The following is a 14,955-nucleotide window of genomic DNA, read 5'->3' as shown; positions in this document are numbered from 1 at the left end:
TTAAACGAAACATACATTTTATAATCATCAAACAGGATGTTTGTGCTGTAAATCAGGAATAAGTACGCTGCTATCGATCAAAAATTAATTTGTAAAATCCCAATGACTTATGTTGAACAGCTGGCTGGCTTGTCACACATGGAAGACCATAAATCATACCCAAAGTCTCAAAATTCAGTATGATAACAATCTACATTCACCTACAGTTTAAAGTTTATTCATTAGTGTCACAAGTAGGCTTACATTAACACTGCAACGAAGTTACTGTGAAAATCCCCTAATCGCCACACTCCAGCACCTGTTTGGGTACACTGAGGGACAATTTGGCATGGCCAATCCACCTAACCTGCTCATCTTCGGACTGTGGGAGGAAACCTGAGCACCCGGAGGAAACCCACGCAGACACGGGGAGAACGTGCAGACTCCACACAGACAGTGACCCAAGCCGGGAATCGAACCCGGGTCCCTGGCACTGTGAGGCAGCAGTGCTAACCACTGTACCACCATGCTGCCCAGAGCTCCTGTTCATCCTATATGCTGTCCCCATTGATTTACAACACCCAGGTACCTTAAGGATAACATGGAAGAGCTAAGGCTTAGGAACCCTCAAGTGTGCATGTATCGCTGGAGTTTAATCAGCTAAAACTGCTGAATATGAACAACAGAGAACAGAGACATGGTTTTAAACACAGCTGGTTAAAAGGTGCAAAGGATAGAGGGGCGAATACATCCCAGCGCATGCTCTGTAATTCGGGGAGAGCAATAAGCTCCCAACCCATAAAGTTCAGCCCACTGATACACAGAAGGTAAAAAAAAATGGGCAGCCATAGGAGCCAGATCCTTTATAAATTCTGGGAGCAAACCCACAAATACGAATGTCCCAAATTAAACATTAGTAACGTAGGAGCTTCAATCATAAATTTATAAATTATTTGGGAATGCAGAACTTAAAAGATCACCAAAATATCCACATTTTCTTCAATATGCAAGCACCCTTCACAACTAGTTGATTTCTTTGTTCCCTCTGACACTAAATTTCACGGAGGGTAAATTCCAACAATCCAGCACCTTAAACAGCGGCCAGCAAATAGCAGTGGTGGAAGGAACAGAAAGAGAAAGATAGAGAGAGAATGGAGAAGAAAGTCAACAAAGGTTTCTTCTTCCTGATTAATGTCCAACAACTACTACTGGAAATACAATGTGGGACATCAGTTGAGAACAAGCTTGAGCTTCACTCTCAGATAACCATAGCCAATATTCACCATCAAAACCAATGCAATGTCCGCTTCAGCTAGAGGAGGATACCGGAGACCGTACCAAGGCATCAACTCCTCCCACATTGCAGGAATAGGATAGGACAAGACAAGATAGAAAGAGAAAAGACTATCAAAAGAAATTAGTGAGGAACAAAGACTTGTTTAACTATACCAGTGGGAGGAGGATGGGAGAGCACAAGGCTCACCTGTAATGTTTACTTCATTCACCCCATCAAAAGAGGCACAATTCTCAACAAGAACTCAGATTTCTTGACTGTTTTTATCTTCATAGGGAGCTTGCACTAATTGCAGAATTAACATTTCAAAACAAATAACTGCAGATGCTGAGATCTGAAATAAAAACAGAAAACACTGGGAATAAGTGATTGAGTGTCTGGATGAGGGTAATGCAGTTGATGTAGTTTATATGGATTCTAGTGAAGCCTTTGACAAGGTCCCACATGGGAAACTGATCGAGAAGGTTGAAGCACGAGGAATTTAGGGGAACTTGGCGAGATGGATTAGAAACTGACTTAGTAACACGGGTGGTGGTAGAAGGCTGTTTGAATGTCCAGTGGCGCGTACCACAAGGATCAGTGCTGGGTCCCTTATTGTTTGTTTTATACATAAATGATATAGATGAGAATGTGGCGGGGATGATAAGTAAGTTTGCAGATGACACCAAGATTGTAAGGTGGTTAATAGTGAAGAAGATGATCATAGGTTACAGGAAGATATGGATGGATGGCAGATGGTATTTAACCCTGATAATAATACATGCGAGGTGATGCACTTTGGAAGCAGGATAAGGACAAGGGAGTATTTAATGAATGGCAGGACACTAGGAAGCTCAGAGGAACATGGGGTACTTATTCACAGATCCCTGAAGTTGGCAGAGGTGAATGGGGTAGTTAAGAAGGTATATGGGACATGTGTCTTTGTCAGTTGTGGCATAGAGTACAAGAGCAAGGAGGTTATGTTGGAGCGGAACAGACCGCTGGTTAGGCCACAGCTGGAGTACTGTGTGCAGTTCTGGTCACCTCACTATAGAAAGGTTGTGACTGCATACACGGTGACAAAGTGGTTAGCACTGCTGCCTCACAGCACCAGGGACCCTAGGTTTGATTCCCGGCTTGGGTCACTGTCTGTACGGACAGTGTCTGCGTGGGTTTCCTCTGGGTGCTCCGGTTTCCTCCCACAGTCTAAATTCTCCCTCCGTGTACCCGAGCAGACGCCGGAGTGTGGCGAATAGGAGATTTTCACAGTAACTTAATTGCAGTGATAATGTACTTGTGACACTAAATAAACAGAGGAGATTCAACAGAATGTTGCCCGAGATGGAGCTATAAGGAGAGACTGGATAGGCTTGGATTATTTTCTTTAGAGCAGAGAAAGCTGAGGGACATGATTGAGGTTTAAGATTATGAGGGGTTTGGACAGGGTGAATAGGAAGCAGCTGTTCCCCTTGGTTGAGGGGTCAATCACAAGGGAGCATAGTTTAAGGGAGAGGGGAAGAAGATTCAGAGGGGATTTGAGAGAAAAAAAACATTCACTCAGAGGTTGGTGAGAATCTGGAATGCACTGCCTGAGAAGGTAGTGGAGACTGGAAACCAAGTATCTGGATGAGCACTTGAAATGTCATAACATTGAAGGATACGGGACAAGTGCTGGAATTAGTGCAACTTTACTGGTAATTTTGTTGGTGCAGACTCGATGGGCCAAAGAGCCCTTTCTGACAAGAGACATCTGTGGAGATTAAATCACGGTTAACATGTCAGGTCTGTACTTTCAGCAAAATCAGGTTGAAAGATCACGGATCTGAAACATTAACTCTGTTTCTTCCGCCACAGCTGCCGCCTGACCTATTGAATATTTCCAGCATTTTATTTTTTATCTCAGCATAATCTTTTCCACGCAACAAATGATAATCTTTATTTCCTACAATTTCCGTCTTTATTTTGAATCCACCCCAACCTGAAAAATCCAAACAACATGGAAGTCTATACTGCTGAAATATTAGTCTGGGTGTCTGGATTACTGGCCTAAACTCTCTATTATTCCACAATACCAGCCCCTGTGTACTTACTCTGATCTGCATAATTTTTTGCTTTGAGTTCAAGCTGCCGTGTCTGCGACTCCAACACCTCCACACGAATCTGCAGGTCCTTCTTCTCCTGCTCTTGAGAATCCTCAAACTCGATGAATTTCTAGGATGACAGAGGAAATACATTTTACATTTTTAATTGCTCAGTAGATATTCTATTTCCGATATATTAGAATAACGCAAGACAAATTTGGGTGCCAGACCTTTTTTTTAAATTATTTATTCACAAGATGTGAGCATCACTGGCAAGACCAGCATTTATTGCCCATGGCCAAATAACTGAGTGGCTTGCTAGATCATTTCAGATGGCAGTTAAGAGCTAACCAGATTGCTTTGGCTTTGAGTCAAATGTAGGCCAGACTAAGTAAAGGCAACAGATTGACTTCCCTTAAGGATGTTAGAGATCAGATTTTTCTTGTAACAATCTGGTAGTTTCATTGTCACCATTACTGATAAATCTGGAATAAAACTGAATTTAACTACCTCAGCTGCCATGGCAAGATTTGAATCTCCGAATCATTCATTAAGGTCTCTGGATACTTGTCCAGTAAAAGGAACGCTATCCCATCATACCCCTTATTAAATAAGTGAAAATACATAAATCTCAGAGTTTTACAGAAATGTACGTGGACTGGGTACAGTATTTAATCTTCTTGGTGCCCTGGTAGTAATATATAGATCCGATTCTGTGCCAAACAAGCTTGTCAGTCACCAGAAAAGAGAAGGTATTTCCCCAATAAAACTGGAGATATTGCAAGGCACATCAATGACCCATGGGAATGTAACGTAAAACACAAAGTGATGTCTGGATGCTTTTAACCTTACAAAGTATTACTTACTGTTAATCCATTCCCAGCTGAATGGATTGATAAATTGAAAAATTAAATCAGCCAATAAATTAAACAGAAGATCACCAGCAAAAACATATCTAATGCTGCAAAGTTGAATAGTTATCCAAAGATAGGAAAGGGAGCATGCAAGGCAAATAAATATATTTTTCAACCATCATAAACAGTATTGACCAATTCACAATTTAGGTGCAGTAACCCACACTAGATACTGAAAGCAGAAAGTAGTCATTTTCATTGTAGCAGCATGTATTGCCATTTCCCTCCCAAGGGAACAATGTTGTATTCTATTTATACATACATGTGGCAACTCTGCACGACATTATTAACTGATTTACTCATGTGCTGCATACCTTTGTAGCCAATGATACGCAACCCCTTTCAATTATTCCCATTTAAAGACAATAAATTGGGCAGAAATTGCTCCCATGCCACAGTTTGATTCATTCCTTCCCTTAGGCTAAAGGCATTAAAAGTGGAAAGAAACTCAAATACTCTACCCACTTCCAGAAGACATTACTTATGCAACTTATGTGCACATACTTAGTGCAATCTGCAATCAAATGGTAACATTTCATCATAAAATTATGTCCAGAGATGCACCTTGTGCCGGGTGGGGTAGAGGGTGGTGCTTTTTGAACACCTCTGCAAAAACACAGCAATTCAAGTTTAAAGTTTATTTATTAGTGTCACAAGTAGGCTTACATTCACACTGCAATGAAGTTACTGTGAAAACCCCCTCGTCGCCACACTCCGGTGCCTGTTCGAGTACGCTGAGGGGGAATTTAGCATGGTCAATGCATCTAACCTGCACATCTTTGGAGTGGGGTGGAAACCGGAGAACCCGGAGGAAACCCACATGGTCAGGGGAAGAACGTGCAAAGTCCATACAGACAATGACCCAAGCTGGGAATCGAACCTGGATTCCTGGCACTGTGAGGCAGCAGTGCTAACCACTGTGCCACCCCAATAAGTGAAAACTGGGATCGCTACTAAAAACTCCAGACACTCACAATATGACTTCTGCATTCATCACAGAACATCCAATCATTGGATTGTACAAAACAAATGCATCTACACTTTGTACAAAAGTTCAATGGGGAAAAATGTATTTTTTTGCTTTTCAAGGGCAGATTATGGACTTTAGGAACATCAAAATGTGCCCTTTTTAAAACCTACTAAAGCAAAGCACTTCCAGGTAACTGATTAAGAGCTCAGGTGTCCCTCTACTTTGCCGAATAATGCATCTTACTCCAAACTGCAAAAACCATGAAGGAAAACATACAGTTTGTCATGTTAACCAAGTTCACTGGCTCTCCTCACAGCTCTATAACATTGTCTGCTTCCAGCATTTCTCTGGCTTTTTATTCGTTCACTTGGGTCTCACTGACAAGGCCAGCTTTTATTGCCTTTCCCAATACCCTGCAGTCCTTGTGGATGATTCCTTTAAAAGATGACAAAACATTCTAAGCTTCAACAACCTTACACATACATTTTTTTTTAAAGTTCCCAATTTCTCTCCTAAGTTAATGATCCATAACCATTCACTCCAAACAAAGGATGTCCATACAATTCCTACAGTGCAATAGGCCATTTGGCCCATTCATTCTGCACCAACTCTCCGAAGGAACATCTTACCCAAGCCTACCCGCCCCACCTTGCTCCATAACCCCACACATTTACCGTGGCTAATCTACCTAACTTACACATCTTTGGACTGTGGGAGGAAACCGGAGCACTCGGAGGAAACCCATGCAAACACCACAGTCACCCAGTCACCTGGGTCCCTGGTGCTGAGGCAGCAATGCTAGCCACAGTGCCATCCTATTCAAAATATCAAAACCCTTCATAATGTATAAACTATTAAATCACTACAGTGGTAATAGTAACAGCATCTCAAATCTCTCCATGTAATGATAGTCCCTCAGCTGTGGCTTCCTCTAGGTGAATTCACATTGTATAACTTTGGTCTACTACACATTATAAGTAATAACCAAATGAATATACCTGCAGACCTTAGTTGAAAGGTCAAGGGGGCATAATTTTAAAATGAGGGGTTGGAGGAATAGAGGGGATTTGAGGAAAACCTTTTTCACAAAGGGGGTGGTGGGACGATGGAACGTAAGTAGAATATAGGCGGGAAACTTCACGACCTTCAAAAAGTATGTGGATGAGCACTTGAAATATTCAAGGCAATGGGTAAAGTGCTGGAAAGTGAGATTAGTGTAGATATAGTCCAGTTTTGTCAGTGCAGACTCTCAAGAAGAGAGTCCGAGAGGAAAGGGAGGCTCTGCCTGTGTGTGTGTGTGTGTGTGTGAGTGTCTCTCTCTCTCTCTCTCTCGAGGGGAGGGACTGGTCAGGTCACCCTCATGCCTGCATGGTGTGGGGGAGGGGTGATGTTTTTTAAGTTTAAGTTTATTTATTACCGTCACAAGTAGGCTTAATTAACACTGCAATGAAGTTACTGTGAAAATCCCCTAGTCGCCACATTCCAGTGCCTGTTTGGGTACACTGAGAGAATTTAGCATGGCCAATGCACCTAACCAACACGTCTTTTGGACTGTGGGAGGAAACTGAAGCACCCGAAGGAAACCCACGCAGACACGGGGACGTGCAGACTCTGCATAGACAGTGACCCAAGCCGGCAATCGAACCTGGATCCTTGGTGCTGTGAGGCAGCAGTGCTAACCACTGTGCCACCATGGCCTGCTAATGACATTCAAATGATCAGGTTGTCGCCTGCTCTGGGTGGGAACCTGATCGGGCCAGCCGGACAAGCTGAGTGAATCCCGAGAATCCTCACGCCTGACGGGAATCCCAATTTTCGGCCAACACCCATTCACGGGGACATTGGGATTCCCATGGACCACCTGAAGAAGTCGGGAGAATCAGGCCTTCAATGTGTCAACCAGCCATCAGAAGAACTTCTTTCTGGCATTAAATCAAATTACTGAAACACAAGATTGAGCTCAAAATACAAATATGTTTTTCTTTCAGTTTAACTGGTAGTATTTGTTGCAAAGAAATCGATAAATCAAAAAACACTGCGATCTACACTGCTGAACGTCGACGTTTAATTTTATGTTGTCATTTAAGCAGCGTACCTTGCTTCAAACAACAAATGTAAAAAAGATCTGGTGAGCAATGGGTAAAATGAACACTTTTATTCCCTCAAACAAGCGATTCAAATCCTGAGGGTGGGTTGCACGCAAGCTGTAATCCAGCACAGGCTGATTTTAGCACTTTAACACGTCATGGAAACCACACCATGCTTCTGCAGGGTGCAGAGCTGCACAACATTCATAAGAACCGTAAGAACTAGGAGCAGGAATAGGCAATTCAGCCCTCGGGCCTGCTCCACCATTTAATGCGATCATAGCTGATCTCATCTCAGCCTCAATTCCACCTGTTCACCATAGTCCTTCAAACCCTTAATAATTAAAAATCTGTCCACCTATTCCTTAAATTTATTCAAAGTCCAGGCATCCAGCACACACTGGGGTAGTGAATTCCACAGATTCACCACCCTTTGAGAGAAGCAATTTCTCCTCATCAGTTTTAAATTTGCCACCCCTTTTCCTAAAACTATGAACTCTTGTTCGAGGTTGCCCTACAAGAGGAAACGTCCTCTCCATGTCTACTTTGTCAATCTCCTTATCATCTTGTAAACCTCAATTGATCTCCTCTCATTCTTCTAGACTCCAGGGAGTATAGGTCTAAACTGCCGAATCTATCTCCGTAAGACAAAAACCCCTCATATCGGAAATCAACCCAGTGAACCACCTCTAAATCAACTCCAGTGCAACTACGGGGGTGGCACGGTAAGCACACGGGGCAGCACTGTAGCACAGGGGGTGGCACAGGGGCACAGTGGTTAGCACTGCTGCCTCACAGCGCCAGGGACCTGGGTTCAGTTCCCGGCTTGAGTCATTGTCTGTGTGGAGTTTTCACGTTCTCCCCATGTCTGCGTGGGTTTCCTCCACGTGCTCTGGTTTCCTCCCACATTCTGAAAGACGTGCTGGTTAGGTACATTGACCTAAAAAGGCGCCGGAGTGTGGCGACTAGGTGATTTTCACAGCAACTTCATTGCAGTGTGTGACTAATAAATAAACTTTACTTTTACAGATAAAAGCAAAATACTGCAGATGCTGGAATCTGAAACAAAAACAGAAAATACTGGAAAATCTCAGCAAGTCTGACAGCATCTGTGGGGAGAGAATAGAGCCAATGTTTCGAGTCTAGATGACCCTAGATGGCTCTGATGAAGGGTCATCGAGACTCAAAATGTTGGCTCTATTCTCTCCCCACAGATGCTGTCAGACTTGCTGAGATTTTCCAGCATTTTCTGTTTCTGTTCCAGTGCAACTACATCCCTCCTCAAATAAGGGGACCAAAACTGTGCAATATATGAGCGGTCTCATTAACGCTTTGTACAGTAGCAGCAACACTTCAGTACTTTTATAGTCTATTTCTTTAGCAATAAATGCCAAGATTCCATTTGCCTTCCTTATTACCTGCTGTACCAATATACTAGTTTACTGCAATTCATGCACAAGGACACCCAGATCCCTCTGCACCAAAGCGCTCCGAAGTTTCTCTCCATTTAGATAATTTGCCTTTGTATTTTTCCTACCAAATGGATAACCTCACACTCATCCTTGTTAAACTCAATCTGCCAAATTTTGCCCTATTCACTTAACCTATCAATATCCATTTGTAAATTTCTTATTTCATTATTGCAACTTACTATCCCGCCTATTTTAGTGTCATCTGCAACTTTGGCCAAGGGACCTACTATCCCTGCAGCCAAGCCATTAATATAGATTGTAAATAGTTGGCATCGAGGGCTGAACCCTGTGGCACCCCACTAGTTACATCTTGCCAACCTGAAAAAGACCCATTTATCCCCACTCTCTGCTTTCTGTTGGTTAGTCAATCCTCCATCCAAGCTAATAAATGACCTCTAATCCCATGTGAACTAACCTTGTATATTAATCTGTGTGGCACCTTATCAAATGCCTCCTGGAAGTCCAGATATACTACAGCTACAGGATCGCCATTATTCACTTTGCTTGTTACATCTTCAAATAACTCTAGCAAAGTAGTCAGACATGATTTACCCTTCATAATACCATGCTGACTCTGATGGATTGCATTTTGACTTTCTGAATGTCCTGTTATTCCTTCCTTTATAATGGATTCTAACAATTTCCTAACAACAGAAAACATTTGTTCTTCTTTCTTCCCTATTAAAAGAACAACTATCTTCCCTCATTTTAAAGTTGATAAGTTGAGACTTTTTATCCTTTTAACTCATTCATGGCTGTTTACCAATAAGACTTTTTCACAGAATCATTAAATCAGATTCAGATGATGGCTGCAGTACAGTTCATAAGTCAAACTTGTAGCATAATAATGCATACATATATTGCTTTAGTGTCATATTCGATCTGCAAAAAACCACTTTGTAACAAGATCTTGGCTGGGGTTCTCTGACCTCAGCCGCTATGAATGGAGATTTGGCTAATCTTCAAGTTCTCCATTCTCACTGGCAGCGGCTGCGGGAAGAACGAGATTGGGGAATCAGGAGCTTGTTTTGAATTTTCAAATCCACAGTTTATATGCATTAACCAATGAAAATCTAAGAACAGGCTGGAAATTTTGGATATCTCACAGATCAATATCAATTTGGAAATGTCACAAACGTTGTACCGATTCTTGGACTATTCTGATTTCAGAGGTCCTGAAAAAGTACTTCAACTTGCATCTATGCACCAACCATACTTCAAGAGTTGATGTGGTTAGTCCTGAACACTTACGCTACTTTCGCACCTTTACAGGCAGCCAAATATGTTGGGGAAACGGTATGAAGCATTTGTCATTACTGCAGACATCAATAATAAAGGCACCCCTTAAACTGGATTAAACATGCAGGTTATTTCGGCTAAGTTATGATGCTGTCTGCTGTGAGGGTGACATGGCGGCACAGTGGTTAGCACTGCTGCCTCACAGCATCAGGGACCCGGGTTCGATTCCCGGCTCGGGTCACTGTCTGTGCAGAGTCTGCCCATTCTCCCAGTGTCTGCATGGATTTCCTCCGGGTGCTCCAGTTTCCTCCCGCAGTCCAAAGATGTGCAGGTTAGGTGCAATGGCCATGCTAAATTCTCACTCAGTGTACCCGAAAAGGCGCCGGTATGTGGCAACTAGGGGATTTTCACAGTAACTTCATTACAGTGCTAATGTAACTTAATGTGACACTAATAAACTTTTGAACTTTTAAGATTACATATCGTTCTAAATTCCCAAACGAGGACAAACAAGTGATGTTAGTATTAGGAAGTAGTTTCCCTGCCTTTTAAACTATCAGTAACCATGAAGGAGGTGGCTATTGGAAAGGTGGCAACTTGTGTTACAGTTTTCGCCTGATTCAGGGTGACCTTTCATTCACCCCAGTCACAGTTCCCAATGCTGGCTTCTAAGGTTTCACCTTCAGCAAATGCAACAGATTCATTGGTGCCTTCTTATCACTGTTGGAATAAATTGTTTTGCAGGAATGATGGGTAACACATGTTCGTCAATGATATTTGTTTTTACGATACGGGATTATCAGGTACAAAAATGATCACGTCGAATGCCCTGCCTACATCAATCAAATTGTATTAATATAAAATAAGTAAAAAAGTAAAGTTTATTTATTAGTCACAAGTAAGGCTTACATTAACACTGCAATGAAGTTACTGTGAAATTCCCCTAGTTGCCACATTCTGGCGCCTGCTCGGGTCAATGCACCTAACCAGCATGTCTTTCAGACTGTGGGAGGAAACCCACGCAGACACGGGGAGAACGTGCAAACTCCGCACAGACAGTGACCCAAGCCAGGAATTGAACCCAGGTCCCTGGTGCTGTGAGGCAGCAGTGCTAAACACTGTGCCCCCGTGCCACCCATTTACCACTTGCTAAATGTGGAGGCACTTTCAATCTTTAAGACTAAACTAATGATTTGCATTTATGCAGTCATTTTATGTAGTGGCATGATGTCAGCCATGGCTCAGTGGCAGCTTACTTACCCAAGTCAGAAAGCTGTGGGCACAAGCTCCACTTTGAGCACGTTGGCCAACCTCGTCTGTAGCTGGGATTCTCCGGTGCCGCTGCAGTGAATGGAGATTTGGCTGAGCGACAAATTCTCAATTCTTGCTGGCAGCGGTAGCAGGTCTTGCGAGACTGGAAAATTCTGGCCATTATTCATACTGTCGAAGCAGCCTTCTATCAGATGAAACATTAAACCAAGAATCTGGCTGCTCTCTCAGCTGGATATAAACAATCTCATAGTACTACTTTGAACAGGACAAGAGCTCTTCCACTTTCCTGACTGGGGTAGCTTCAATGGGAATCCTTATTGATAGGGGTGAGACCAGAGGAACCCGCCGCCAGTGAACGGCGTGCTGTCTCCCGCCGCCAGTGAACGGCGTGCTGTCTCCCGCCGCCAGTGAACGGCGTGCTGTCTCCCGCCGCCAGTGAACGGCGTGCTGTCTCCCGCCGCCAGTGAACGGCGTGCTGTCTCCCGCCGCCAGTGAACGGCGTGCTGTCTCCCGCCGCCAGTGAACGGCGTGCTGTCTCCCGCCGCCAGTGAACGGCGTGCTGTCTCCCGCCGCCAGTGAACGGCGTGCTGTCTCCCGCCGCCAGTGAACGGCGTGCTGTCTCCCGCCGCCAGTGAACGGCGTGCTGTCTCCCGCCGCCAGTGAACGGCGTGCTGTCTCCCGCCGCCAGTGAACGGCGTGCTGTCTCCCGCCGCCAGTGAACGGCGTGCTGTCTCCCGCCGCCAGTGAACAGCGCGCTGTCTCCCGCCGCCAGTGAACAGCGCACTGTCTCCCGCCGCCAGTGAACGGCGTGCTGTCTCCCGCCGCCAGTGAACGGCGTGCTGTCTCCCGCCGCCAAGTAAAACAGAGGAGAGGCCAAAGAACAAAGAAAATTACAGCACAGGAACAGGCCCTTCGGCCCTCCAAGCCTGCACTGACCATACTGCCTGATTGAATTAAAAACCCCTACCCTTCTGGGGACCATATCCCTCCATTCCCATCATATTCATGTATTTGTCAAGACATCCCTTAAAAGTCACGATCGTATCTGCTTCCACTACCTCCCCGGGCAGCGAGTTCCAGGTACCCATCATCCTCTGTGTAAAAAACTTGCCTCGTAAAGCTCCTTTAAACCTTGCCCTCTCACCTTAAACCTGTGCCCCCCCAGTAATTGACTCTTCCACCCTGGGAAAAAGCTTCTGACTATCCACTCTGTCCATGCCCCTCATAATCTTCTAGACTTCTATCAGGTTGCCCCTCAACCTCAGTCATTCCAGTTTCTCCAACCTCTCCTCATAGCTAATTTGTCCGGATTAAACTCCATCTGCCATCTCTCCGCCCAAATCTCCAACCGATCTATATCCTGCTGTATCCTCTGATGGTCCTCATTGCTGTCCACAAATCCACCAACCTTTGTGTCATCCGCAAATTTACTAATCAGACCAGTTACATTTTCCTCCAAATCATTTTTATATAATACAAACAGCAAAGGTCCCAACACTGATCCCTGAGGAACGCCACTTGTCACAGCCCTCCATTCAGAAACGCACCTTTCTGCTGCTACTCTGTCTTCTTTGACTGAGCCAGTTCTGTATCCACCTTGCCAGCTCGTCTCTGATCCCATGCAACTTCACCTTCTGACCCAGTCTGCCTTGAGGGACTTTGTCAAAGGCCTTACTGAAGTCCATGTAGACAACATCCACTGCCCTACCCTCATCAATCATCTTCGTCACTTCCTCGAAAAACTCGATCAAGTTCGTGAGACATGACCTCCCCTTCATAAAACCGACCTCCCCTTCACAAAGAATCTCACCCACTGTCTAATTGTGGGTTAGACACAGTCAGTGTGTATTACTTCACAGCAATGAAACAATTGATAAAAGTGCTAGAAAAAATGCTTTGAGAAACAGCTTTACAAAAAGTGACAGAGGCCAAAGGTCCCTTCAGCATTGCTGTAATAGAGAGGGGCTGCAGTAGGGAGCATGACAAATTGAAAATATGCTCCCAATTCATGTCATATGCAGATATTATCGCAGACTTGGTTCTTGTCATGCTTAGCTGGGGTTTAAGAACAATTCCCACTGCCTGCTGTGAAACATGCCTGGTCCCAAATAAACAGCAGAGAGCTCTGAAAGGTAAAGTGCTGAAATATCCCAATATCAACAGCCTTTGATGCTTAATTGGACAAGGTAATTATCATTTTTATTTGCTTTGAAAATAGAGACAGAGCTAACTGCTCACCAAGCAAAAGAAGAATAACCAAGGGCCCAATTCTCCTGAATCGGCACTAAGTGCCCACACCAGTGGGAAAGCCAGTGTTCCCGCTGGCACTGGCAGTGTTTGTCAATGGGATTCTTCCACCTGGTGGATGCAGATTCATGCAGCCTGCGAATCACAACAGCCACCTTGACTTTTCAGAGATTTTTTGAAAGGCTGCCCTGATTTCTGCGGTCTGAGACAGGTCCCCCTCTCCCCAAAAGTCAGAATAGCAACTTTCCAGCTGATCAGGGTAGGACCCGTAACCCATCCTCCCCCTGCCCTCACCACTCAAATAACATGAGTGGTGGAGGATCCAACATGCCAGGTCCACACTGGTCAGCAACAAAGCACACCTGCTGGGGAAGTAGGAGAATGGCGACAATCCAGCCCGATAATTGTTTTATTTGGTGGGAATCCGATCAGGGCCAGTGCTGCCGAACTCCCACGCCCCCAAGAGTCAGGACATCCAATGTAAGTCTGAAACAATGTGCAGCCCAGGTGATGGGATGGAGAGAGAGGTCATTTGATTTTTGATTTGATTTATTATTATCACATGTATCAGTACACAGTGAAAAGTATTGTTTCTTGCGTGCTATACAGACAAGGAACACCGTTCATAGAGAAGGAAACGAGAGAAGAGTGCAGAATGTAGTGTTACAGTCATAGCTAAGGTGTAGAGAAAGATCAACTTAGTGCGAGGTAGGCCCATTCAAAAATCTGATAGCAGCAGGGAAGAAGCTGTTCTTGAGTCGGTTAGTGCGTGACCTTAGACTATCTTTTTCCTGACAGAAGAAGATGGAAGAGAGTATGTCCCGTGTGCGTGGGGTCCTTAATTATGCTGGCTGCTTTTCCGAGGCAGCGGGAAGTGCAGACAGAATCAATGGATGGGAGGCTGGTTTGCGTGATGGATTGGGCTTCGTTCACAATCCTTTGTAGTTTCTTTCGATCTTGGGCAGAGCAGGAGCCATACCAAGCTATGATACAACCAGGTCAATAGCCATGACCACACAAACTATTGAGTAGCCTACATCATTTCAGTTGGTTTCTTGGTCAAATTGAGGAGGAATTTCTTAATTTAAATCCTGTGTTTCAGATACAAGTCCAGATTCAGTGTTATTAGAAAAGATATAGAAAGTTTGCATTCTCTGTGTTTGAAATTGGGAATTGTTAGTTGTATGTTGCAAGTTAATGAAATTTGCAGTTCCAGCTTTATTATTTATGTTAATAAACCTTTTGCATAGATTACAATCTAAATTATAGTCTGCCGCAGTCATTATTCTTTTACGATTCAAACTGTGAGGGAACAAGAGAAGATGCGAGTCATTTCCAGTGAACAGATGATAATGGAAAGAGAGTTCTGTTCAACGCCTAGACAACTCAACCTGATATTATGTGCATATGGTAACATTTCA

The 14,955-nt window shown here is 44.0% G+C and overlaps 1 protein-coding gene across 8 annotated transcripts in view; it reads right to left on the bottom strand.

The window, feature by feature from the left end:
• LOC144501818 (C-Jun-amino-terminal kinase-interacting protein 4-like) overlaps positions 1 to 14,955 on the bottom strand; it is a 274,627-nt gene that overhangs the window by 225,511 nt on the left and 34,161 nt on the right. For all 8 annotated transcript variants that reach the window (XM_078225869.1, XM_078225866.1, XM_078225865.1 and 5 more), the window contains exon 2: positions 3,343 to 3,463. In XM_078225869.1, the coding sequence (XP_078081995.1) occupies positions 3,343 to 3,463 (121 nt within the window). The remainder of the gene's footprint in view (positions 1 to 3,342; positions 3,464 to 14,955) is intronic.

This window comes from Mustelus asterias, chromosome 12 (assembly GCF_964213995.1).
Source record: "Mustelus asterias chromosome 12, sMusAst1.hap1.1, whole genome shotgun sequence".
NCBI lineage: Eukaryota > Metazoa > Chordata > Chondrichthyes > Carcharhiniformes > Triakidae > Mustelus > Mustelus asterias.
This window is presented reverse-complemented; position numbering and strand designations above follow the sequence as displayed.